Source organism: Anas platyrhynchos, chromosome 1 (genome assembly GCF_047663525.1).
Source record: "Anas platyrhynchos isolate ZD024472 breed Pekin duck chromosome 1, IASCAAS_PekinDuck_T2T, whole genome shotgun sequence".
NCBI classification, from domain to species: domain Eukaryota; kingdom Metazoa; phylum Chordata; class Aves; order Anseriformes; family Anatidae; genus Anas; species Anas platyrhynchos.
The window spans coordinates 2,195,237-2,222,956 of record NC_092587.1 but is presented as its reverse complement, the minus strand read 5'-3'; the positions used below and the strand labels follow the sequence as shown (position 1 = coordinate 2,222,956).

The 27,720-nt window shown below is 43.3% G+C and overlaps 1 protein-coding gene across 3 annotated transcripts in view; it reads left to right on the top strand.

The window, feature by feature from the left end:
- Positions 1-27,720, top strand: part of EXOC4 (exocyst complex component 4) — a 365,485-nt gene that overhangs the window by 249,263 nt on the left and 88,502 nt on the right. For all 3 annotated transcript variants that reach the window (XM_072041021.1, XM_072040965.1, XM_072040993.1), the window contains exon 11: positions 19,271-19,490. In XM_072041021.1, coding sequence (XP_071897122.1) covers positions 19,271-19,490 — 220 coding nt within the window. The remainder of the gene's footprint in view (positions 1-19,270; positions 19,491-27,720) is intronic.

The window sequence follows — 27,720 nt, the reverse complement described above, 5'->3', positions numbered from 1 at the left end:
TATGGCATGGTTTGTGACTCCATCTGGAGGGCTGACAGCGCAGCCTGCTTCTAATAAAGCTCCCAGCCTTCTTCCCCAAGTCTGTAATTAAATGACATCACCGAGTCTTAAATGCATCTGCCGTAAAAGTCAGAAGGCTAAAACATCCCATTAAAGGGAGGAGAGTGTTACTGAGTGTTAGAGAAGCTCAAGTGTGGAAGTGCTCCAGGAAAGCTGTTTGGGACCCACTGGAGCATGGCTCAGTGGAGGAAGAGCTGTACCCTGGTAAGTACGTTTCTGGTTCAAGCTCTCAAGGCGATGCTCGCAGGTCAAATTTGACCCCAGATGTAGTTTTGAAATAAGCATGTTAGGGCCGGGGAGGTGTGTGTGTGTGTGTACGTAGACGTTTCTTTGCTTGCAATCTCTGTGTGCTTCTTTTTAAGCAGGATGTACGAGGGGTGGGGATGTGCTAAGCATTCTGTGTGTATTGCTTGGGCGTGGGTCCAAAGAGAGCAATTTCTGAAGCGTGAGTGCTAAACGGTGAAACTGCGGAGAAATGGAAGTTGACACCAGTAAATTTATTTTCCTTACAAAGCCCGAGAAACAGAAAGAAGCTTTTTGAAGTAGTGATAAGTAATTAGATATTTTCTCTCTCTTTCCCTTCATGAAACGTTTTTGTTGACATCAGAAGTGCAACTAGGAAACATTTTAAGAGTATATTGCTTTCAGTATGACAGTGCCTCCTAGACAAGCAAATGAAAAAAAAAAAGTGCAAAAAGTGATAACATGAACTTTCAAATCCAGTCACCCCATTGGAAGGATTCCCTATCAAAGCACCCCAAATTTCAGCTCAAAAGAGCAATTTGATTAACTTCTCCTGTTTCAAAAGTCCTCGGATACCCGAGAATAAAGTTTTTGTATTCCTTCTTTGTCTCTCTCACTTTTTAACTATTAGGATTATTGATTCTGCAGTGGAAATTTCTAAGCTCCTCTAAGAGGAAGCTACCTAGCACATTTTCTGGCCACGTTGGACCTGTTCGGCAGATAGAGATGAAAGTTTATTTCCAGAGATCAAGCAGGTTTATGTACTTGTAAGATAAAGACCAGATCTACGGAGTAGGAGGGTGCTGCTTTATCATGCGGGAGGATTTCTGGCTGTCGCTGCACTCCACGTTTGAAGCACTCAGTGCTTTCCCTTAACCCGGGTCAGCACTTTTTGCTCATTTCCTCCTTTCATGTCCATTCTACCTGGGGTCGTCGAGACATGCCACTGAAGGAAGCAGATGATAAGGACATCAGAAGTATGTTCAGTAGTTACACAGGCTGCTGTACTATTTTAAAGTATTTAATCATATACTTTTCCTCTCCAGTTGCTATCAGTTCCCAAGCTGCTCCTCTCTCTGAACTATTTCTCTCCTTCTACCTGGTTCATCGGAGGCTGCCATGGTCCGAGGTTTTGTGAGCTCACCCTCCCCTCTGCATGCCCGTTGTGATGCTAGGATGTGCCACGCTGGCCAGCTGCGTGAAGAGTTGGCTTTAGGCAGGATGACTGCAGTTTATGCACAGATAAGCAATGGTAATCCGCAATTGTGGGGAAGGAGATTGAAAATCAAAAGATATCTTAATCCGCTTCATATAGTGTTACGTAAAGATCCGAGTTAAGCTTTAGCATGTGCTGCATCTATTTTATGTCCCAAAATAGGTCAGATGCTCTGTGTTAATTCATTGGGGAAATTACCCCCTATAACTCTAATTTAAAAGAAGAACAGAATCCAAAAGCTAAGCAACCCCTGGAATTGCAAAGATACGAACAGATAAGGTTGTCCTTCTTTTCAGCAGAAAGGAGCAATCTGCTTACCAAGCTTAATAAGTCTTGCTTTCTGGCTGGCCATGCATTGTGCACGCTCGTGGCAAAGACACGCTCGCTTAAAAAGATAGGATCTGCGAAAAGTTTGGGGAATTTCGGAGGGCTGACTGTCATTCAGCACTCGAATCAGGCAGCGCCAACCCAGAAAGGACTGTGTGTATGTGGGGAAGTCCATGTTTTTTGCCAAATTGGAAATAACGATGAAAATAAAATGAAAATAAAAAAGAGGATATGATTCAGAAGCAGCAAACAGAATACACAGAGCAGTTGCTCTGCATGTGGGTTGGCAATATGATGCTCAGTGAAAAAGGGGGAAAGCCAAAGTCCCCCGGGGGTTTGCTTGTGTTGGCACGGGCCTCCAAGAGACAAGACAGATCTTGTTCAGCAATACAAGCCAAGGGATGTCTTCTCCTTGCAGGCACTCTGGTACAGATTTGCCTTAAAACAATAACTCATCAGCTAGGAATTTGGGAGAGGGAGGAATACTCTGTCTTCTTCGTTGTCTTGTAGTCTTCATGCCTGTGGAAGTCAGTTTGAAAGTGTGACTGAGATGAACCGTATAGCCTCACAAATAGGAAGGGAAATTAAAAAATAACAAGCCTATTTTTTAATTCTTACGAATTTTAGATTGATTTCATTTGAGTCTGACTCATTCTTTCCTGCCTGTGATAGGCCATATTGTACGTCTGTGGAGTTGTCAAGTCCAGCGACGCTCCTGTGTACTTAAACCTAATAGCAACATTTATTTTAGGATAAATATTAAAGGAACAAATCATGATACCACAGACCCATTTTTTTTCTCCTTGTCCATGCCTGATGTGAAACAACATTTCTTCTTGTTAATGGCTGTAGGGAATGAACGGGATAATTTTTTGTTGGCTTCTGCTCCTGTCATCAATATTGAACGTCCAAAGGAGACAAGATGTGGCAGACAGAAATATGTTCTCCCTCTTTGTTTTGTTTATTTTGCCTATGAAGATAGCAGGGTTGCTAACAGTAGATGATGTTACAGATGCTGCAGTGATTGTAGTTGTTCTCTTCTAGTGGACTTCAGTATTGGCCAACACCTCCTGTCTTGTTTACAGTAGCACAGACCAATATCCTCCAGGTGTTCAGCTTGAGAGACATCATTCGAGTATCTCCAGAGAAGGAGACTCCACAGCTTCTCTGGGCAGCCTGTCCCAGTGGATAAACTCATGTCAATGGGGAAAAAAAACATCTTCAAGCTTCCCTCCAGATAAAGTTCTCTGTATTCTTAAGGAGCAGACTACTGAAAAATGGAAAACCTTTCTGCATTTCACATCACTCTAGACCTAGGATGACTCAGGAGCGAGTTGTGGGTAACTGAGCTGTGCTTTGAGGCCGTGGTTTTAGCAAGGGGATGGGAGAACAGAAGGTGATGAAGAGGCTGTGACTGCCAGTCCTATACCAGGAGCACAGCTCGATGCCTCCTGAGATATTTGAAGTCTCTTTCTCTGTGTTTATATGAACGCTGAAGTTTGAAGGTAATGCTGCAGTGCAGCATAGTGGTTACTACTGGTGGGGCAGAAACCAAGGCTTCCAGGCAGGAGAAATACATCATCCAGTACAGACATAATGAACCCAATCGAGGCAGCACTGGAGAAGCAGAAAGGAAAAGCTCTTCTCAAACAGAGCTTTCTACGTCAGGATTTCACCATCAAAGCACTTCAGCATACGCGTTTTCAAATGCAGATGGTGATTTAGGGCATTTTAGTTTATGATGTTTTGCCCAGAAAGCTTCATTCTCAAACTGCAAATTTAAAAAAAAAAATACTTTAAGGTGTCGCTTGTACATGACACGTAAAATTGGCATATTCTGGAAATGTATTTCTTTACAGCAATACAGGAATTCATTTGGCGGCCGCCCTTTGAGGTATTATTCACACCATTGAGGCACTATTCACGGTATTTTGTAGAGAAAAAGATGAAATGGAGAGGGCTGAAACGAAAATTCACGCAGGTCGGTTGAGTTGCAGCAAGCATGAGGATCCTGATTCCTGATCCAGTTTTTACAGTGCAGGAAAAGAAGATTACTTGGGGGGAAAAAATCCAAACTAAAACTGCTGCAACATCCCAACACATTACATTTTGGTGTAATAATTCATGCCTACATACACACATCTGAACATGAAATGACATGTACTAGGGTCAGAAACTAATTCTACCAATAGCAATACGGCCCTTATGTGTTTATGCTGTTTTTTACAGCAACTTCACTCACTTTATTAAGCTAATCAAGGATGTGTGTTTGGTAAGGATCACTCTATGGCCAGAAACCAGCTGTCTGGGACAGAAGACATCGTTGGTCTGCGATTCCTTATGTCAACTTTTAAGATCGGGAGTTTTTTTAAAAAAATGTTGTACAAAAGTGGAACTACATAGGAATTAGTTTTGTTTGGGCATCTGTAATTCCTGGTGTCGGAACTGGTTGAGGACATTGAAACAAATACCCTCGCTCTTTGGAGAATAGGAAAGAGATCCTTAATGGAGGAGGAACGGCCAATTTGTCCAAATTTGCTGCCTCGATTGTTGCTCAGGTCTGCTACGATGCAAATCCATTTCCCTGATAACCATCGGTTGTTTGTTTGGGCCAGGCCCTGGCTGCAAAGTGAGGCAGACGATCATCAGCAATTCATTTACCTGCTCTTCATCTGTATTTACTCTGGAAGTTGGTTTTGTTTTCCTCTACCACTTTCTGCGAGCATCTCTGCCTACGTAACAAACCCACTGAGCCTCCTCTTGGCCCTTCAGAGAAATAGCAACAGCTCCTCTAATTGGGGTGTAATTTCCCTGCTGTAAATGCCGTCAAGGGCAGCTGGTAGACTTTCCATCATTCCTTTTCCTGCAGCTCTGGGGGCAAGGTGTGCACTTACTAATGATTAGGGCCTGGAGCACAGCTGGCTCATTGATCACTTTTTCTTGCCTTCCTCAGTAGCGATGTTTGGGTGCCCCAGTTGAGTTAAGTTCTTCTGCCAACTTACTAATGACTGTGATTAGGTTGCAACTGCGTGTAGCTTAACGTTGCCTGCCTTGATTTGTAATCTAGATCCCAAAAGCGTGGTATGTTTACACTGGCAGCTATTTGTATATGGGATCTTTATGTTCCAGTGCAAGTAGCTGTAACTCAGCATCACGGGCATAGCTACGTTGGGTGCCACATTCATGGCATGAACGGCAACGAGCTTTCTTCCATGGTGGTGCATTCATGAGGTCAATGAGAAGGTGAAGTAATTGTGCTCAGACTGTACACTGCTACTCATCTGCTTGCTTGCCCTTCTCATAATTTCAGTGTGATTGGGGTGAGGGAATACATTTAAAACCCAACTTGGCTCTATAGCATCTCAAGTCAACTTGTATGTGAAAATCAGTAGGGCTCCTGTTCTGTTACCTATAAGTTACTTGCACAAATGGTGGAAAAAAATACTGCTTGGCATTATTTGATCCCTTAATTGAGGAATGTCAGGAGCTCTAGTAACTGACATCTGCTTGGAGGTCCCTCTGAGTCAGGTGGAGGAGTACCGAAGGAGCTGGCGCATCCTTTTGTTGGTGATCAGTGCATACATTCTCTCCCTGGGGCTGTCAAACCAACAGCTTTACCCATTTCTCAGTTCTCTTTGCAGCACACCAGGTATTTGTTACTACAGGCTGATAAGGAACAAGAATCGTCAGAGAAGGCTTTGTATTTATTTACTCAGTGCTCCTAGTTTTGACATGGCCCTAGGCTTACAGTGTTTGTCCTCAGAAGAGGGAAATAATAGGAGCAATGAGCTTTCTGCAGCTATTCCCTAATCAGTAAGGAACAGAATAATTTAGAAAAGATGATGCTCTACTTAATGACTGTGTTTTTTCCCCCAAACCAAAGCCATAAGATTGTTATCCTCATTAAAGAGTTGTAAAGTTGCCTGCTTAAAGTGGTTCAACATATTAATGCTTCCCCATTTCTAGTGCAATCACCCCCCGTGGTCACTACAACTGGATTTTATGGGCTCGGGTGCCCTCTGGCATCACTGTTCACACGGGGAGGGCTGGGATTCTCAAGATCGTACCCAACTGAGCTCTTGCCTACAGTGGTGAAGAAGGCAGAAGCCCAAGTCAGGCAGTCCATTTGTTTCTTAGGTACACTTGTGACTTGGTAATAGAGGTGTTGTGCCCTGAGGAAGGCTTTTAGGTTCTCATTTCTACACCTCTTTGATGTACATGTACATCTGTTCCCACGTGTACAGTGATAGCTACTCTTTGCCTCAGTTTCCTTGTAAAATTCACCTCTTTCATACTTAGATTAGTATTTTTTACTATGTGAGTAGACTCACTAGTGGTAAACTTAGCACTTAGAGAAACAAAAAACAACTTCCTTGATTTCTTTTCAGAAAGAGCGGTCAGGCATTGGGATGGGTTGCCCAGAGAGGTGATGGAGTCACCGTCCCTGGGGATGTTCAAGGAAAGGTTGGACGTGGTGCTTAGGGACATGGTTTAGTGGTGACGTTGGTGGTAGGGGGATGGTTGGACCAGATGATCTTGGAGGTCTCTTCCAACCTTAATGATTCTGTGATAAAATATTATGAGCCAATATTGTCCCATCCGGATCCTCAGGTTAGGCAATAAGCAACTTGGAAGTGATCTAATCTTCCTCATCTGCTGTGTTTTGGGGCAAAATCTTTCACGGAATTGAGTTCAGGATTAAAATGTGGCAAGGAGGGTTAAGGGATGAACTTCTAGGTAGGACATGGACTGGGGTGGAGGGCTGTATTTTGCTGCCTCAGATTTCCTGGGTGACACGGCCTTATTTCTTACTGAGAAATTGAAGCAGTGTTGGCACGTGAAGAAAGCAAGGTTGCCCACACAACTGCATTTCCCAAATCCTTGCAAGGTTGCGGGCTGTGGGCTGCAACCATCCTTCAGCAGGTGGTTGCAATGGGCCTCCTGGCCATTTCTCCACGTCAGCTGAAAGGAGAGCCAACTGCTGCAGAGAGGACAGCCAGAAATGCTCATCACCCTTCCCTGGAGATGCCAACACAGTTGTGGTGGGTACATTGTGTGGCTATGATGGGATATCTGCATGTGGCCATGAGTGCTCCTAGAGGCAGCAGCTCCATCAAGCCCCTCCACTTTGGGGCATCCCAGGGTGGGTTCTGGGCTTCCGATCTCCTAGATTGGGCTTTCCATTTACCCCAAGTGGTTGTTTTTTTTTTTGGAATAACCCCTGGTTTAATTGTTTGGCCGTAATCCCTGGTACGAACACCGGAGGCTAATCAGCCAGTTGGATGCTAATGAAAGATCGCGCCATCTGTCTGCTTATTTAATGGAGTGTCAGCACTGAGCAAATAGGAAGTAATTGGATTGACAGACACAGAGCCAGTTATTAGACTGTTTGCTGTCTGATCGGGAAAAGCAGAGGAGCGGAGAGGTGCAGCAAAGCTAATCTGCTGGTGTCTGTTGTCACAAGTGCCCACAATCTGCCACCCAACGTTCACGGGCTCCGAAACCGCTGGCTCGCTCGAGCTGTTGCTGGTTTCCATCCCCTCCAGAATCCATCCTTGCGTTCGTATTACAAATCATTATAATGCAATCTAATAAAAAACAGTTTGCATAAAGACGGTGCCCATTTATAAAGCTGTCACCACAGCTACTCTATTAATAGAGCCATTTTAAAGATTTATAGTCAGCATATGTTACTTTTTACAGAAGCCAGATTGAGAGCTGTGGGGTTTGAGCATGTCGAGTGTGCTACCAGATCACATTTAAAAATAATATGAATAATAAGTTAATTTTTACAAAGCTGTTGTGCTTCGGAGAGAATGTGAGGTTCAGGCAGGGGGTATCACTATTTCAGTGATGGTCAACAAACTAAATGTAATATGGCATTAAAGGAAATAGGATTTAATAGGAGAAGCTGAAGTTAGTGAACTCCATATTTCAGATGGCTCTGTGTAATAGGAAGACATTATGTGATGGTTCTGTTAACATCTTTATTGATGCATGATGCTAAAGGGTTTTAGGCACATTTAATGAAACCTCACGATATTTCTCTGCAATGGGCAGGAATTCATTTAGAATTGACTGTCAAGATTGTTTAAAATTATAATGCTTCTTAAGCAAGGCTGCGTGCATTTTCTACCTTGCACAGGACCGAAGGCATCAGCAGTAGCGAAGCCGTGCTACCTCTTGTGGTGCTGTGGGAAGCAGAGCACTGTCCTTGTCGATGCAGCAAGTCACAAACAGGCAAAGCAATGGGATCCTGTGGATTTTACTCTCCCATGGTCAGTGCTGGGCTGAAAGGGCCTCCGGGCATACGCATGCCCCGGGTTCACGTAAAATAAATGCATCACAGAACTTTTCTATAGAGAGAGATTGATTGAGCATGGTTAGTACATTTATCTTCTGGCTTCTGCAGGATTGGATTTAAATTACAAATGGATCGACAGTGGGTAATTTAGTTCCATGGTCATTTTGGATTATCATCTCCATCATGAAGCAATCTTGTAACTTCGAGGCAACTGGCAGGCTTTGCTCGACAGCAGTCTCATTTTGGGCTGGAAGCTGGTGGTTTCAGGGACTGAAGGAAAGAGATTTGACGGCACAGCTAAAAGATGAAAGGGGTGGCTGTGTACAGGAGCAGTGTTTGCCCAGTTTAATATAAACTTTAAAGACATAAAATAATATTTTTTACATTTTTCTTTCAGTGACAAATGTCCAAGCAGTAGCTCATCAAAGCCATGTTTCAGGCTGATGGTGAAGCCCGTTGGCTGGCTGCTGAGCTGCACACCACAGCTCTTTGCTGTCCCCATTAGCTTTACATCTTCCTCTTACCTGGATGTGCACAGCTGTGGCTTGTTGGCATCTAAATGAAACCTTCCCCTCTGTAGCTCTGAGGATCTCGTGTTTTGCAAACATTCATCACTTACTGTCACACCCATGCAATCACATAGCATTACTTCCATTTCATTAACGGGGAGAGTGAGGCTCTGTGTATCGAAACAACCCCACAACATTCCTCAGTAAATGAGGAAGAGACACAAGCGTTTGGCCACAGGTTTCCCACTTCAGCCTCACATTTCAAAGAGCAGGCTCAACAGGATTAAAAGGAGGCCCATGGCATATAGGGACCAAAGCTACTTTATATCTGTTCTCAGATTGAACTCTGAGGCCTCACAGCGTAGTTAGGAGTCTGTAGGGGTTGCATGGAATAAAAGTGGAAGTCAACTCCCAAAAGAACCCGTGTAGGTAGGGCTGATAGGAGGCTGCACACACGGACACACGTGCAGCCCCCCGAAATGCGGCCTAGTGGAGCACAGCGAGCCTGACACCCCGCTCTGTGGTGACCTTTTTATCTTGGTGCTGCTGGGTGAAAACCCATCTTTTAGCAAATATGCCACAGGGGGTCTTTAGGATGTGAACAGAGCTCTGGTTTTTGAGGTTTGGTCTGAAAGGCCTCTGTCAAGATGTGGAACAAACCTCACAGAGCATGAGGGGGATGGAAGGCCAACACCAAGGGATGACTCTTGTGGGGAACCACAGGCATTGCTTTTACATCCCATATTGTGCTAAAGGTACTCAAGCTACCATTTTTGCCTTAAAACTGAGGTGCTTTCCAGGAGAAGGTGTAGGTTTATGGATTTCTCTGATGGGGTATATACCATGTAGGATAAATAAATTGCTCCAAAGTGCCAGATCCCTCCAGTATTTTATGTGGACTGGGAGATCAGTAGGGAATGAAGAGGCCAAACAACTGCCACAATTTGCTTATAGAAAGCAGGCAAATCTTCTCTTTGCTCTGCGTTTATTAACAAGCATCGCCTGCTAGTTCTTGTTGCTTAAAATGTGACCTTGGGGTGTTTTTTAGGTTGCTACCAAGAGTCACCTCAGAATTAATTCAGCCATGTCCCAGGCAGTGTTATCATCGCTAGCTAGGATTCTTGTTTGCTCATTATTGTGAATAATCAAAACGTCAAGCAGTCGTTCTGCCTCTGACATAAAAAACGAGGCAGTGCTGGGCAAATTAGAGCACTGTTACTGGGCATTTCTTAAGCAACCATTGCAAAGAGGGAGCATGGTGGGAAAACCTTACGGACAGCAGCTCAAGGACTGCATCAGGACACGGCAAGGCGAGGAGAGGTCCGACTGAATCCTGCATCTGGAGGTACATTCATAACAACCAAGTTTTGATGGATTATTGCCTCCCAGCCACGTGTTCCTGGCCCTTTCTGCATGCCAAATCAACCAAGGGCCGTGCTTTACACCTGGGAGACCAGGACACATCCAACCACTTACCATGCCTCGGTTGAGATGTCGTGACTCAACGATGGAGATCTCCTCCCCATACCAAGCAGGTGGAGATGATTTTGAACACACCGAGATGCCACCTTGGCCTACAGGGGACAAGTTGCATCCTGTGATGTGCCCTGTACCCACGGAAAGGGGGGCAAATCCCCCCAAACTTCACCAGCAGCTGCTGCTCCGGGAGCACCCACGATTCTTATCCTTATAACGTAAAGCAGAACAAGCTGATGGGATCCATGCTCGAGTTACCCCCCTTTTGCCTGCCTTCAAAGAGAAGCAGCTGTGCTGCATTTGCTCTCCGAAGGAGCTGCTCTTGGGTCTTCCAGATGTATAAATTCATATCTGTGGGACCGGTAATTGCTCTGTTTCATCTGCAGAAAGGGAAACAACATCTTTGCAAGAACGGCGTCTAGAGATAGAAGGGGAATAAAGACAGATTTTCGCCGCTGTAAATTCACAGGCCAAAAGACTGCTTTTTAACTCTGCAGAAGTGAGTGCCAGTGGAGCTCATGCCTTTAGACATTTATAACAAGTATATAAATACTTGTTATAAATACTCAGAATATACCCAGCTTCTATTTCCAAGCAGTGTAGCGTAGCTCTCTTCCAGTGGTCTGTACAGTACATTTAACGTGCTTTGCCTAAGACTGTGATGTTACTGTGCATTTCCTAGTTTGCATTTCATAGTCACAGCTCCAAGTTTTGCCATTTTGTTCCTTTTGAAAGTCAGTTTCTCAGTGACCACCAGGCTGTTCCTCGCTTAGATTTACCACTTTGGGGAAAGTCACGTCTGGATTTTAGCGGAGGTTTGGCAGCTCCTGTGTGGGATGAAAATGCAGCCGTGTCCCGAAGCTTTTTCGTGCCCTTGCAAGAGATGAGAGGATGGAGGATGTGAGATGGCAGAACGTTCCATCAGGTGGGCTCTTGCTAACGCTGGCCATGAAGGAATTTGTTGTGCCGGCTTCACTGAGGGAATCACTGCTCCAGCAGATGGGATTTACCTCTGACAAGATGAGAGTGAACAGCAAGGAAGAGGCTTTACAGCAGTGCCCCCACGCTGCTGTTACACAGCTGAAGCAGAGCAGGATGTTTTTAGCCATGCCCACACTGGAGGCTGTTAATGAAGGTGTTCAGCAACTGCCAGGGCTCCAAATAGAGCAAGCTGAGTGCTGACTGCAACAGCAAAGCTTGGAAATTCAGTCTTTTCCTCACCTGGCCATGCCTTTCCTTCCCACCTGCAAGCAAATGAAAGCAGCTTTGAGCCTGTGAGGCGGGGTATGTGAATGCGGGGTGCTCTTCAAATTATGCAATTGGGAAAGTTGTAATTAACCCATTAAAATTTGCCTTCGAGGTTCCATCTCTGCACAAAAATCCTCCGTGGCTTTGCTAATACTGCTTGTGGTTCTGGCTTGGTGGCTTGGAGAGAGGCTTGGGAGCTGCAGGGCGTGATGTCTATTCAAGCTTGGATACACATCTCTCTACATGCTGCAACTTTAGATCTGATTAGTTCTGACTCTGCATCTCGTGGTCCAAATACTAGCCAACATTCCCCTCTGGAGACATCACAAGAAATTGCACTTGGTCTGTCTGCTGCTTGAAAATCCCGTGCTTCAAGAGTTAAGAGAGCACTAAATAAGCAATATTTTTAACACGAGATGACTGTTAAATAATAATATTATTTTTTTTTGGAGTGTGTGGTGTTTCTAGTACCTTGGAGGCGATGACATACTTATTTTTATATTACACCTGCATGGGAGAGAAGTGTTACTTACCTCGATCTTGTGGATGAGCACCTACAAGACCAAAATAAATTCTTTAAACCTCATACTTTTATAGCTGCTGTTAAAAAAATGTAGTTCGAGGCTTTTTCATCTTCCAGAGCTAAAGCTGTCTCCTCTATGAGGACAGAAGCTTTTATCACCTAGTCAAGCTAATTTTGAGTGGGGATTTCTGCTTGCACAAGGGGGGACTGGAAGGATGGAGACTGACTTTATAATCTGACCATTCGCCCCAGACCTCTCATCAATCTCAGCCTGACGTGGTCACCAGTCTGACCAGTACTGCCAGTAAGTGCCTTCAAGCTGAAAACTTCGTATTTTAGTGAAAAATGCTCCAAATGTGTTATTCTCTGTTAACAGTAATGATTTTTCCTAGTCATTGCCTTCCTGGGTGTTTTCTATACTTTATAATATTTCAGAATATTTCAAAGTCATTTGTCTGTTTTTGCTAAGGGTTTAAATACACTTTGCATAGTTAAATCACCATTGAGTGTCCCAGCACTGTTTATACTTTTATTGTGATTATAATTAAAATTATAATCACATTTTGGGTCACCTAGAGAAGAGCTAAAACCTTTTTTCCTGCTGTTGTCCCCTGCACACAGCTCCCTTTGTACTAACTTTGCACAGAAGTCGCTCTATTATCTTGTTTATAGCCATGATATTTATCAGCAGCATGCTCCTCAGAGGAATATCAATCCTGGGGTAAGTGATAATGTAACCAAAACAATTCCCTATCGTCGAGTTTTTACACAAAATAATGAGCTTTCTGTTACTTTAGTACCTACCGGATTGATCTTCAATAAAAAAATGATCTCTGGTCTGTGAGCTGCAGTGGGTGTTTTAATTTAATTGTATTTGTAGTATTCTGTACATATTTAGAGGTCAGTACCTTTTGGTCTGGGAGCGTCGGTCCTCTCACTTTGGCAGAGAAGAGGGGTCAGAAGATGAACCACGCTGTGGGGTGGAGGAGAATTAGGTTTCATTCCAGCTAGATCAGTCTGTGAACTAGTGGCATGCTGAAATAACGACTTAAATCAGTAGTACCAGCTTGGTTGCATGGTTATTGAGATTATCTCTTTGCCTGGCCACGTTATCACAAAGGCAATAAATAAGGAGTCAGAGCTGTGCCTGTCAAAGAGTTTGGCAGGAGAACATCCCTAATGGGGTACTACCATCCCTAATGGTAGGCCTGCCCACCCCCTAATGGGGTAGGCAGGCTTTCTCAACAGGGAATGACCAACTCAGGGTCTTCCAGGTGTCCTCACACCTTCAAGAACCTAAAGTCTTGGCTATTTTATCCCTAATTGCCTCGGGTCTGAGCAACCAGTTTGGGATTTGCCATTCTGTCCGTAACCAGTGTCTACTTCAAAGGCTTTCTGGTATTTCCTTGCTTTGTGGAAGCTCACCAAATCATTCATTCTGGCTACTTGAAGCTTCAATCACCGAGAGAAAAGAACAGTTATAGTGTCATATGAAAATTAAACAAGCTGGAGCGTAAATTTGGGCAGAATGTCTGAAAGAAAAAAAAAAATCTTAATAAGGTTTTGGAACTTCTTATTTTTGCTGTCATTCATTTGTTTGAGAAGGGAATTTCAGGTCGTATTATCATCATTAAAAACAGGGGTAGTTGATGTTATGCACTTCCAATGACATGTCTTCAGTTTCTTTTAATGGTATTTTAGAGGAGATCTGATAACAAAAAGACAGAAGAAAGCCTAGGGAAGGTGAAAGTTGTAGGTTTCTAAATCAATCCATATAGCTTTTTGAGGCTTTATGTTCTTTATTACGCACTTTCAGCCCAGGTAAGACAGTCCTCATAGGCAATTAAGTTGCAAGTTAGAATGAATTAAGTTTTGTGAAATGGTTTGCCTTTTTTTTTTTTCTTCTTTAATCCAAATGACTGTCATTTACAAAGAGATACTTCATTTTACTGAAAGTGCTTTTCTGTCTAAGGGGAATGCTTAATTGCAGCCACAAATCACCTCAAATGCTTTCATAGGAAGATAAAATAAGTTAAAAATTGTGCATCATTTTGAAAATGCAGGTTCTGAATTCAATATAAGATGCAGATTTCTACTTTTTAACTCATCTGCTTTCTTCAAGAACTCTGTCCTAGCCAGACATTGTGTAAAAGTCTTCTTCAGGACATCCCAACAAGCCTTTTTAGGGTCCGAACCAATTACCAGGACTGTCTACAAGTGACCATTATCCAAAAACTGGTGACAAACCTCTCTGCATTTTTATTCAGATAAAGCATCTTTGCATTTTGTAGGTCTAGAAACTACGGTAGTTATGATAAATAAGTGTAATTGCTCAGCATTAGGGGAATTTTCTATCCCAGCTGTGCCACGTGGTTCATTCTCAGGCATTTAGAGAATATACCCGCACAGTGTGTTAACCTTTATGGGCTTTTTTTCAGTTTTCATGTGCCGGTGAGAGATGATTTTAAATGCAGTTGTTGATACTGTTTCAGAAACCCCACTATATTACAACTGAATGGTTCTTTTTCTAGCAGAATCATCGAAGCAAATGAAATGTGAATAAAGCTGTTCCTCCAAGGCCTTCTTTATGGCTTGTTTTTACAGGGAGCTTTATCTCAAATTTCACTCTTTGGAGAGTAAAAAGAAAGGAGTAGGGGATAAAAGTCCTGCGTGAGACAGCCTTTCACCATCGTGGTGAGGTTTTCATGGTCATTTGGTTTGATGCATGTGCAGATACGTCCAAAACCCATTTGAAGAGCCATGCATGCATTGTGTGTCCAGATCTACCTCCCTTGGTGCTCCACTTCATGAAAATGCTAAGAAGGTTTCACCTCTTTTATTTTTATTCACTCTTTCCAAGAGTATCGTCGACCAAAGTGTGATTCTGTATCAGGTATGCTGGTTCACACACGGACATAAACGTTGATCTCTGGGATAGCCATGGGTCAAATTGCTTTTCTGACATCTTAATAGTTAATTGGCAAATGTGTGTGAATAAATGGAAGCATTTATGGGAAGTACTTTTAGGATATTTTTCTTAGATTCTGGCTCTTAAACATTATTTTTTCTTTATGAAGATTAAATTATGTTAGGATAAGTTAACCAGAAGTATTTGAATTTTAAATAAATAAATAACACCGCGTGTGACTGTGAATGTGTCTGCGAGCAGAAAATAGAGAGTATCTGTTAGGTCTTTAATGCCACCCAATGCTTCCCATTTATAAAACTTCACTTTCTTGTAATTTGGCTGGTCTTTAATCGCCAACTGGGGCTAGATTTAATTTTAGAAAAAAAAAATCTCTAAAATACTTACTCTTTCTGAGAAAGAGAAGAAATACACTGCACATGTTAGCAAATTCTGGTGACCTTTTCTTTGGAAAATCTTCAGGCTGGGAATTCGCATCTTCGCATTTCTCAGGAAGAGCTCGTGTGTAAAGGTTGGGCCTTTCGCCGTTCCTCTGAAAGCACACCAAAATTTGGCTGAGTTACACAATTTTGGAGAAGTGCAGTGCTCACACCCTTGTCAAAAGCTTGTAGTTCATGATGGCTAAGCTTCTGGATGGGCACAGCTCTGCTGTGTCGGAAAAGGACCGAACTAAGGGCAAGGACCTTGCAAAGGTCCAGGTTCTGAGCCAAGGGCGCCAGGATTTTTGGGCTCCCATACCTGCAGGGCTCCTGCTGCCCAGAGGAGGGTGTTGTCTGCTCTAAGTGCCAAGAAGAGAGGAGAAATATAGAAATGTAGTGGTTTTGGGATTCAGGAGAATAAGAGAACTGGTGGCCAAGTTCACAGAAGCAGGAGTATCCTGAAGAAATGAGAGGGAAGAAGAACGAAGCTCGGTGCCAACAGCTTGGTGGGACTCAGCAGCAGAAGTTTCTTGTTTCACATCACAGAGATTTGCTGCTGTGTTGCTCCAGCCATGCAGTAAAGGGCTGCAGAGTCCGAACCCGGTGATATTCCCCTATTGAACACAGACCTTCGGGTTCCTGAAACAAGACAAGGATCTGCTGATGAGAGCAGTAGTGTGCCACTATGTAATTTGTAATTATACCACAATATCATGCACACCAGGCCAAAATAGGGTGACACAAGTCACTCCAATCCTTTCTTTCCCAGACTCTTCAGTGTTCGATTTCGCATCCTTAATTCTCTTAAGAAATACATCAAATCAACGTTTTCCAATAAATAATCTATTTCTGATGGCAGTCTGTATAATCCTGCCAATGCAGAACACACACAGTGAATCACTGCTGCAGTGTAAAGTGGTAGGAGGATTCTTGGTGCAAATCTGTTCATTTATATTTGGATATTTATATCTTTTTTTATGTATTTATATCTTGCTCAGCCATCCTGGTAATGTGCTCAAAGGGGTTTTTCCCCTTGGCAGGGTGCAGGTTGGAGCTGAGCAGTTGCTGCCTCGAGTGCTGCGTCCACTGGGACCTCCTGCAGTTACGACTCGTGGGTGGTGAAGATGTGATGAGTTCAGGTCGTCCTTCAACTGCAGCTTGTCACAGCAGATAGGACCCCATCCTCCTCCTTCTTTTATGCTGTGCTAAGTGGTAATGTAGTCGTACCACTAGAGTATGAAATCTCTGAATTTTTAGGGCTCTTCCCCACTGCAGGAGATGCTCAGACATCCATATGCTTTTCTTTACCTTTTCTCTCCGTCCATTTTCTTCTTTGGAGATCTTTTGATTAAATGAAGACCTCAGAAAGTGTCTGTTTTTCATTACCATTATCATTGAATCGAGCTATCCTTGAACATTCAAACTGAAGGTCTCTCACCCATATCCTCTTGTCCTCTGTGCCATGCACAGCTTCATTCTTAATAACTTTTTCCTGTTATCAAGTTGAAATCTGCTTTCCTAAGCTCTTGACCATTTGTTCTTTATCACAAGTGTTGCTGAGCACTCATAAAATCCCCTCTTGCAGAGTCATTGCCATCTAGTAGCTTTCTCCTAATCTGTGATTACTTCATGGTTTGTACCAAGTGAAATAAGGATGTATTTTTTGATCCTTACCAGTACGAAGCGAACCACGGTTGTCTTGTTTACGCCGAGAAATTAAAGCCTGTTAGAGCACGTCAACCACCAGGAATTCGGTTTTCTAATGAAGATAAAGTTTGCTGGAGATCGAAGCGTGGGTTTTTAGGAGAGATCTGAGCTGGTGATTAATGCCAGGTACTGGGAGCCCAAAGTTCTTAATTACACCTCTTGGTAGCACTGACCTTTCCTACGGCCTCGTGCAAGCAATTCACTCTCTGCTGTGGGAAACACTTAGAAACTCCATCAAGCTATTACGGGATAAGGAGTTTACCGTAGGTCAGCACATCCGAGCTCTTCTAGTTTGCTGGAAGTTTGTATGTGTCCGTTCTCCCTCTAAAAGTTGCTTTGCATTTGTGTTGGCTTAGCCATTTTTAAGCATTTTAAAGGATTATAGAACGGCGAGCTGTTCCCTTCACTTTATTGCAAGTTGCTTATTTCAAATTCAGGTTGCTTTGTCTCGCCTTTCCCATCTGAAAGAGACACGGTGGTATTCAGCTACGTGGTGCAGGTATTATAAGAGTTAATTCACTTTTTTTTTTATGAGTTCTGTGCATCAAAAGCGCAGTGTAAATCAGGTTATGAAGAAATTGGAGTATATTACAAATTTGTTGGCAGACACGGAAAAAAAATGCAGCAAGTCAGTTTAATGTGGCTCCATCAGCCGTGACAGCAGTCCCTTAAGAGCATCAGCGTTTGTCACCCAGAGCTGGTGACATTAGTCCTATTATTTCAGAGAGAAGCTCAGGGGTGGTCGCTCTGCTCCCTTCCCAAATGACTCCACAGCTTCCCCGTTTGATAAAGCCTAGTCACATTATCGATCTGTGAAAGCCAAGGAGTAAAACTGCCGTCCTCTGCACTTCTCCCCATGCAGCATCTCCGCTTGGAGAGGCGGTTTTCGGACTTCATGCGAAGGGTCCCTCTGCCGAAGCAATATCTGCGTCGCCAAAATGCGTCGCTCCGGACTGATGGAGTCAACACCGCAGAGGCTTTAGGGAGCAAATTGTTTAGATTTGAAAGAAATCGTGCTGCTGCATTTGACAGGGGCTCTGGAGTCAGTCCTTTGAAGGGAAGCTGCCTCTGGAATGCTGAACGTGGAGGCTGAAAACTTACAGGCAATAAAACAGAACTCGTTGAAGTTTGGGGGGATATGGTTATTCCCCAAAAGTCATCCCTAAGTTAATGACTTAGCGAGGTCATCCCTAGTAAATGCTAGCCACTCTGAAACTGTTAGAAATGTCTCGATCGACGGAAAAAAATCGGCTGCAGTGAAGAAGAGGTGGCTTTCAGGGTGCAGAGGGTGATGCCACGTACATTGGGACATCCAGGTTCAAACGCTTGCTTCTGCTACTGATCTGTAAATCAAAGATGAAAACAATCCCAGCCCCTCCAGAAGGGGAATTAAAATATAACAGAGAGCAAGGCACATGCATGCAGTGATGACAAAGACAATAAAATTACCATCCATGTTTATCTCAGAATATCTCAGTCTGTTAAGACCACTGATAGTCAATCCCTAATTAGTTAAATAGATACAAATTTGAAGGGGAGACTTATTTTGTTGCCTCAAATGTAAGTGAAAGACCTGATGGGGTAGTTTCTAGAAGAAACTCCTAGCTGGTAAACAGATGGCATCACTGAGATAAAGATATTTTGCAGGAGGAGATGGCAAACGTTTTGTGCTAAAATATTCCCGGAATCGGTTTGCTGCTCTGCACACGCAGGAATGGGATCCTAGAATGGAACAATAACGCATAATAAAAATAAAGCATAATACAGACAGACATAATGCAGTATGACAGTGGCATAATATACATTGCATTGCTTCTTTTTTTTTTCGTGGTATCTCTAGACTTCGAACTAGAATATGTTCATTTTAGAGATGGAGAACTCACCTGTGGGAATTGAGTGACCAACCCCAGAAGGAAGTTTGCCTTTTCAAAGTGATTTCTGACATCCTGATTATTTTGGGGGGGTTATTTTAAAAGAAGAGGTCTTTCCAGTATGTCTCAAGTAGAGCAAAGTCAGTGATTTTTGAACGGGTAAACAGGAATCATGTGTAGGGTGTGGATTCTCACCAGTTCTTGATTTTGTCGGTTCTCCTTCTCCAGCCATCAAGTCTGTCTCACCAGCTGTTGGCGTTTTATGGATATTTTGATGGCCACCTTATAAATCTTTTCTACACCTCACGCCTCACATCATGATCTGCCTTGTCTCCCCCACTGCCAGTGCTTGGCTTTCAGATGTAGGGATTGGAAATGCAACACGAACACATTTAACTATGTGATTGAACCACATTGTGTTCTTCCTTTTGTGTTTTCCAGATTTATCAAGGAGATAGAGCACGCCATGGAGCTCGGCCCGGCCAAACAGTGCCCGCTCCGTGAGTTCCTCACCATGTACATCAAGAACATCTTCCTCAATCAGGTCCTGGCTGAGATCAACAAGGAAATCGAAGGAGTCACGAAGGCATCCGATCCCCTCAAGATCCTGGCTAACGCAGATACCATGAAGATCCTAGGGGTGCAGAGGCCTCTCCTGCAGGTAGGAACTGAGATCTGAGTGATCTCTTCCTGTCCATCTAAACACGACCCAGTTGCGTATCTGACGTGAACACACAAAATGTGTCTATTAATGTTAACTGCAGTCTCTTGCAGTGTTACTTCTAATATACATAGTCTTTCCTTTTCCAGTCTCTACACACAGGTGCGTAGGTGCGTGTGTCTCTCTTGATAAATATGCCAAATATGCGACTAATGGAATCCTTACATCTTGCCTGACACATCCCATTATTAAAGCACCTGGCTGCCATCATGATGACTCGTTACCAGCCTTAGAGCCCTACAAAAAAAGCTAATTTTCAAGGTTTTTGATGATGTGTGTCTCCCTTAGAACTTCTGGGGATGCTCACAAATCACAGAGCTGTGCAATTGGACTAAACACACATGGCAAACTACCAGGGAGGAGCAGAGATGAGGTTTTGCTGCCTCCCAAGCGCAGTGTGTTTGTGATTTATGTGGTGCTGGTGCAGCGAGGCAGCTGTATTGCTTCCTCAGCCAGATAAGAGAGATTTGAGATATTCAGCTTTGAAGTCAAGAGTATTTATATGAGAGGTCTCTTATGAAACAGATTTTAAAGCTCTGATGTGGAGCAGTGATAATAGCAATAAACACACTTCTCAGCCTAACTACATGGGTAACAGGACAGTTCAGAAGCCTCACAAAAATATTCTTTTATTATACTTGTTGCATGGGACTGAAAGGAATGAATTAACTGTCAGCTCCGACTCTTGCTGTGATTTGGGTCAAGCTCTTTTAATCCTTTTAAATAATTCCCTCTTATCTATAAAATCGTCTCCTCGGGGATCGATAATATTTACAATGTTCTTAAGAAACTTAGTGCATCTCCTAAGATTTGTACAGCTGCTCTCCACCTTAGTTTATATCATTAAAATATGTGCATATTTTAATGATATCTAATAACAGTAATAGCTGTTGTTAGTGTTATTATTTGGGAGAAGTCCCTAGGTTTTCTGCATTTATTAATGGTTGCTAAAGCTGTGCCTATCTGGATGCTTTGGGGATGGGTATAGGATGGTTCTTTCAGAGGCAAAGCAAAATTAGATTCCTTCTGAGAGTTTTCAGAAGTCTTTAGAGGGGAATGGGATCCTTAGAAGGGAGCCAGAATCTTCTCTACATGGTTTAGAAAATCTCCACGAATTAAAATGATGTCTTGGAGCAGGCACAGCATCCCTGGACTAGTTTCTTCCCAAGATACAGCTTTGACAGCGTTCTCAAACTCCACTATCAAAACTGAGAAGTGGATGAATAAAACCCATTGTAAAGAAAAACCAACATAAAAATTGTTTCAGCCTCGCCGTTCACTGAGCATGCACAATGTAAGTTTGCAACAGGGCATTGCAACGAGAGCAGTTTATGGCTGGATGTCTCATGTTGAGCCCTCTTGTGAGCTGAAGATGGATTTGATGACATTTGTCTTTTTTTTTCCCTTGGCACTGCAAAAGTATTGCCAATCAGGTGTAAGATGTTATAGTAAAATCGCAGCAGGAGTGGTTATGAAACAACAGCCGAGTATTGAAAACAACTTTAATGAGAACAGAAGGAGTTTTATAGATCAGGAACTCAAATGCGCTGGCTGGGCAGGAATAGCAGAGGCACAGCAGAGTGGGGAAGAAATGACAAAATACACCCTTGTTTTGCAGTTATCTGCAGTGCTAGTAATCCCTCACTACTGCAAGTGCCTAGAAGAAGAGAAATCGGCCAAATCTGTGACACTTGTAGAAGTCTTCCAAACCTTGATTTTCAGAACGGGGTAGAAAAAATAAATAAATTTTAGGGCAGTTCTGGCTTCTGCAACAAGAAAACTATCTAAAGATTGAAACTGTGAGTTAGAATAAAAAGCAAAACTGTGCTTGTTCATAGTTTGAAGGCTCCATTGTGGAAGTTGCTTAAAGTTAATGTTGGGATAATAGAAATAATTAGGTGTATTGCGCTGTGCTGTGTGTTGTTTGCCTTTCTTTTGTTTTGTCTTCTGAGCATCAAAGCGGGTGAGAGCCTGAACTCAGCCTGCGCAGGCGTCTGACCTTACTGAGAGCTGAAAGTATTTTACAGTAATATTAGCGTGTAAGCTTTGGAGCAGGACCATGAGGGCTGTTAACCTTACAAATTTGTTTTGGCTTCTAAATGCAATAATGTATTTCTGTGGACTGTAGCTTCGTTGGTAGCCAATGACAATGTGTTATATCAATACATTTTCTTAAAGTTCATTTGGGGTTGAAGAGACAGAATGGGTTGGAATTTTCTCGTCCGGTCCCTATAATTTATTTCTCATGATGGATGGAAATCATTTTGAACTGGAATTATTCTTGGTCAAAATGTACATGGTCAGAAGGTCTGCCTGTTCCCGACATTATAGAAGGGTAATTTTGTGAAAGAGAAGAAAAATTGCTGCCTCTTTGAACCAAGTCATCCAAATAGCTCCCTAAAATAATTTTATTGATTTTACATTAAAAGAAAAAGGGCTATTTCTACATTGACAGTGCTGGAGCCTGAAATCTTTGCCCTCATCGCATCATGGGTACAATGAAAATATAGTGTGTAGCGTGAATGATCCTTGCACCTCTCTCCCAGGGCTGTGTTACTTTTTCCTTCCTCGTGTTGTTCGTGGAGCGGTTCATGGTTCAGCCATCCCACTCCTTTCTATCCTGAAGATCTTTCAGAAGCTTCTGCAACAGGAGCTGGAGCTGTGATTTGAACACGGCTGCAAGGATTTATCAGTTCCCACTGCACAGGCTGATAATAGCTGCTTTTTGATAACTATCAGCACATGTTTGAACTGAATTAGCTTAGAGATGAGAGGTTTTCTAGCATCCTCTGCCATTGTGTCCTCACAGACAAATCCAGTTCTTTAAAGATTATGCCCCCCAAAAAAAGAATTCAGCTGCCCGTTGTAAATATTACAGTTAAAGAGGAGGATTGCTTTATTTTCCATTCTTCCAGCTTTACACGTAAAATATTGTAAATCCGTCTCCTTTTAAGAGGGACTGAATAACCATGAAACTAATTTGTTTCAGAATTATTCCACATTAAACTTTATGCTGTAATTGTTTAAATCAATACCAAATTAGGCTACAAGCAGCTCGACAGCTTCCTCTAGCCTGTTCTTGTACGGTTCGTGTCGAAGTGATAAATCTTTCCAGCTAGGTGGGCGCTATTAGCAGTGGCCTTGGACGTGTGGTACCTCGTCTCCATCCAAAAAAAAGTGCACGTTGCTTCTATCATAAAACTCTGGACCAGCAGAGTGGGATTTTCCCTCAAAACATCAGCACGACCGTTGTTTTTTAGCACAGAATTGCTCAGATGACGGGCACGAGAGCTTTCTGGCAGTGTTCCAGCGGCTGAAAACCCAGCAAAAAAAAAAAACAAAACAAAACAACTCCTTCAGAAGTCAGAGCGTGCAGCTGTTTGCAGGATAATGACTTGCTGGAGCTAATTACCCCATCGCCCACACCGCTTACCCTGCACACAAAGTCGCTCGCCTGTGACTTTCCAAGGAGATGTCGCTGGTGGCTTTGGCATGTTTTCTTCCCGTCAAATTACTGGGTATTAAGAAGAAGAATGGTCACAGTGAGTGGCATTTAAATGGCTCACCAGTAGTGAGTGGGTGCATGCTATGATAGCAAGTAGATGTTATTATTTATTAGTGTAAACAAATTAGTTGTCTTTTCAGGCTGGCTTCCAGCGATCAAAATCCATTAAGGCGCAGGCTTGGCTGATCAATTGGATTTTTCCCATTCAAGGACAAGTTTAGCTTCAGAGGCATCACCTGTGGTTCTGGTCCTTGCGTTTCAACTATTTTATGGTGACGTAGTGTCTGAAACAGTATGAAGTGCTTTGCAGGCGTTTTCATCTCTTGCGTGGTGCGTTCGTTTTGTTTGTACAGCCAAAATGTCAAGAGGTTAAGACTGACCGAGTCGGTGGCAGGGTTTCCAGCAGAACCCCGGAGTCCTGAATCCTCTTTTTCATTTGGAAATGAGAGACAAAATTATCTCTCTGTGGGAGTCTGAATCTCCCTATTCCTTTAAATATTTCTTTAGATAATTCTTCCTCTAGGGGAAACATTTAGAGTAGTTACTGGCTTTTGTGGAAGCTTTTACAAGGCTCCCATGTAAGTCATCTGCAGATGTGTAAGTTCTCCACTGAGGCTGATCATGGAGCTGTAAGTTACATAAAAGCAATTGCTAGCTTTAGGCAAACCATTATGGCAGTGCTTCAATTTATTTTAAAAATCAAGTTTAACATGCACATTCAGTAAAGCCTAGGTAGGAGATGGCTTTAAGTTGCACATACTTCTATTGAAGCAAAATTCCTTGCAGGCAGAATTGTTTTCTTACTCTCCAGGAGCAGAAAAGCAAAGTCAGTTGGCACAAACCATGCTAAAGATGTGACTCAGGTTGCATGTAAAGGAAGCAGTTGCACATGTGAAGTCTCCGTGGTCTGTTACTAATCCCTGCAATCCCTGGGTATCTCTTCCACTGGTAGGTGCAACACCGGACTCGATGATCTTGAGGTCTCTTCCAACCTAGAAATTCTGTGATTCTGTGATTCTGTGCATTAGAGTTGGCCAGAATCCATATAACCCCTCTTTGTAAATCCAGGTTAATATTCCGTGTCTCTCATGACCTGAGACTCAACACCAAGGTGCTCTTGCCCATGTGATTTTTATCTACAACACATGAGAATTGCTTCCCCGTTGAAACAAACTTTCTGAGAGCAAGTAAAATCATGGCTGATCTACCCGGAACATGCTCTATTAGAAATTAGCAAAGCAGAGAAATATAAAAGCCCAAGTCCTGATCCCAAGCAGTGGAAGTTGGGTGCCAAATGTGATCACCTGAAACCACCTACTTGTTCTGTTCACCTCACCAAGTATCTGTTATATGATAGATATTATTACCAGTATTTCCAGATATTTAATAACCATTTTTGAATATGTACATACCCAGTATCATAGGATCATAGCAATGTTGGTTGAAAAGTGACCTCTAGAGGTTGATCTCATCTGTCTGAACCTCCAGCACAAAACTAAACTCTGGCCAGCACCAGGTCAGATCAGTCAAGGCTTTTTCTCAGAATCACAGAATGTTTTTGGTTGGATGGGATGCCTAGAGGTCATCAAGCAGGACCATGCGAGCTGCTTGCCCAGAAAGCACGACTCTCAGTAAGTCTTGAAAACTTCCAGAGATTGAGATTCTCTGGGAAATGGTTCTGCATTACTCTCCTGCTGGAAGGTTTTTTCCTAGGTCTAACCTGAGTCTCCTGAGCCACATTTTTTGACTTTTGTCCTTTATTATGTCATGTGTATGATACACAAAGCAGACCAAGAATCTTCACTTAAATGACGTAGTATTTTTGCTTTGTGGAAACGCGAAGCCTACTACACACAGTTCGGCTCTTGCATCTGTGTAAAACATACTGTAGACAAATACATAATACAATGAGTGAGCAATGGGTAAATGAGTCGGGCTCAAAGGCTCGTAGTAAGTGGGGTTACGTCAGGTTTGCAGCCAGTCACTACTGGGGTTCTCTAGGATTGCATTGTAGGGACAGTTCTCTTTAATGTTTTTATAAATGATCTGGATGCAGGACTCAAATGTGTACTAAGTTTACAGACGAAACTAAATTAGGAGGAGCTGTTGAAGTAACAGAAACCTCGCAGAGAGATCTTGGCAAACTCTAGGACTGGGAAATCGCCAGCTTTATGAAGTTTAACAAGAGGAAGTGCCAGATTCTGCATATGGGACAGAGCAGGTGTGTTCAGCCCCGAGCAGAGCAGGCCGAGGGGAGGCCTCATGGCAGCCTGCAGCTCCCTCACGAGGGGAGCGGAGGGGCAGGCGCTGAGCTCTGCTCTCTGGGGACAGCGCCAGGACCCGAGGGAATGGCATGGAGCTGGGACAGGGAAGGGTCAGGCTGGGGGTTAGGGAAAGGGTCTGCACCCAGAGGTGGTCGGGCACTTGGGCAGGCCCCGCCAGGGATGTAGTCACAGCACTGAGCCTGAGGGAGTTCAAGAAGCATTTCCACAATGCTCTCAGACACAGGGTTTGGTTTTTGGGTGCTCTTGTGTGGAGCCAGGAGTTGGACTTGGTGATCCTGGTGGGTCCCTTCCCAATTGTGATGATTATGACTCTACATGTATGTGTCAGAGCTCCATTAAATGTGAAGCAGATCCAGTAATCCAGCGTCCATATTACATCCACTTCTGCCTGTGGTTGTTTCTCGGTATAGCTGATCTCTGGTTTAAATTATTCCGGTGTAATTAAAGTATACCTCCCTGTTTTGTGCTACTAGGGTCAATCTAGCTACAGTGATCTTGACAGTACTAGAGATGAAAGTATCTATGGAGGGGTTATGAGTCTAATCAAAAGATGTCATGGGAAAAATAGACCAGTTAATAAAAAGAGATCACCCAGTCTTGTATCCCTGAGCAATTACATTGGGCTTTTCATCAGTAAATCTTAAAGGTTTTTTCAAGAATTTAATTGGTAAAACTTGCTCCTCAAAGACTGCCTTTCTAGCATGGCTTTCTCTCTAAATCTTTGTGTTTGTACTACATCAACTAACATCGTTCCTAGGATTCAATACTTCATGGTGAATTCATGTCATTAGCTCCACTTGCTCAGGGCTTTGTCTGCTGGGTTATTTTAGAAGACGGCCTGGGCCAGGAAAGCTGCATGTCCAACCGTAAGCTCTGGGTTTGAGAAAAATTATGACCGTTGCTCTGAATGTCCTTGGGAACCGGCAGCATCAGGTTGGAAAAGCACAACCTCCTGAGCTGCTGGTGGCGAGAAACCCAGCAGGAATGGGGTCAAACCTCGTGTTTTCGGGGCAGGTTGGAAGGTGTGGATCAGCTGCTGTCTCTTTTGATCTTTCGGCTGCAGGACTTTTTGGTGGACAAGCAGGAGAGAAGTAATGGTTTCTGACAAATCTGCTGACAGGGCTGGAACCACATTAGCACTCTGTCAATCCGATCTTCCAAGAGCTGCCTTTTTTGAGACGTATTTGACTTTACCGGCTATCAAAGGCATCCTCAGTTTTTGGTCTATATGGGAAGCAGCAGGAAGTGAAGGGAGAGATGGATTGCTGCATGGCCAGCACGAAGCTGTGGGGATCAGCTGCTCGCAGGGAGCAGAAGGGACATGAAGCCCTCAAGGTTACCCTGGGAGCTGGAATGAGAGCAAGGTTGTCTTTGCCTCTGTGAATTTTCTGTGTCTCTCTGTTTTTTCTGGTCATTAGTCTGATAAGCAGGACTCTAGCCAAAGTGGAAAGGGAAACGTACTCCAATTCTCGCACAGTGGAGATGGCAGAAATGTAAAAGAGAGTTAAAAAAAACAGCTATCACTGTCTTCTTGGCCTCGAGGATGGACATCTCAGTGTGTCCTGTCTGTGTCATTGCAGTTCCCCGTACAGCTTCTGGATTAATGATTAATCCTATCTCCGTAGATTCAGTTTCTATTGAGCTGGAAGGGTTTCCCATTTCTTTTGCTCCTGAATTAACTTTTTTTTTTTTTTTAGGGTAATGGGAGAAACTATGTGCATTGTTTGCTTCCCTCTGTCCAGTTCCTTTTGACAGGATTTTAGTTTAAAATGCTGTACTCATCATGCGTGCAACTCTTTCTGTCTGGCCAGAAGTCAGTGGGGACGTGCAGTGATTCAAGTGTATGGGATGTGCCAGTATGGTACTGGGAATGCCTCCGAGATGCTGAGCACATCAGCTCTTGTTGATGCCAGTGGTACACAGAGAAGCATCCTCATCTTGCAGGATTAACCCTTTTAAGGGAACTTTGCTGCTGTAGCATTTACTGTGTTCATCCTCACCCTGGGCCACGTGGCTGTTTTTCAGTGGCAGTTCACCAAGTAATTGCTGGACCGATAAAACCACTACGATTTCTCTCTGTTTTATTTTATTTTGTATTTGTTTTCTTCTTGCAGTCAATTTTTCCGTAAGTTGGGACTAAAACAAATGTACCTTCTCCAGCTACGGTCACAGGCTTTGATTGATTATTTTAATTAGCAAAACAGCCCAGACAGGCTCCTTCACCAGTAGTATTGCGCACATAAATCCTCATTTTGCCTCACATGGCTGAGCCCACATAGCTGGTGTCAGAGACAGCCCCTGTTATCTTTATGTCCAGAGGAGAAGCCATTTGGCTTGGCCGCACTCCTGTTTGTTTAAACCTTCAGCTGCACATTTCTCA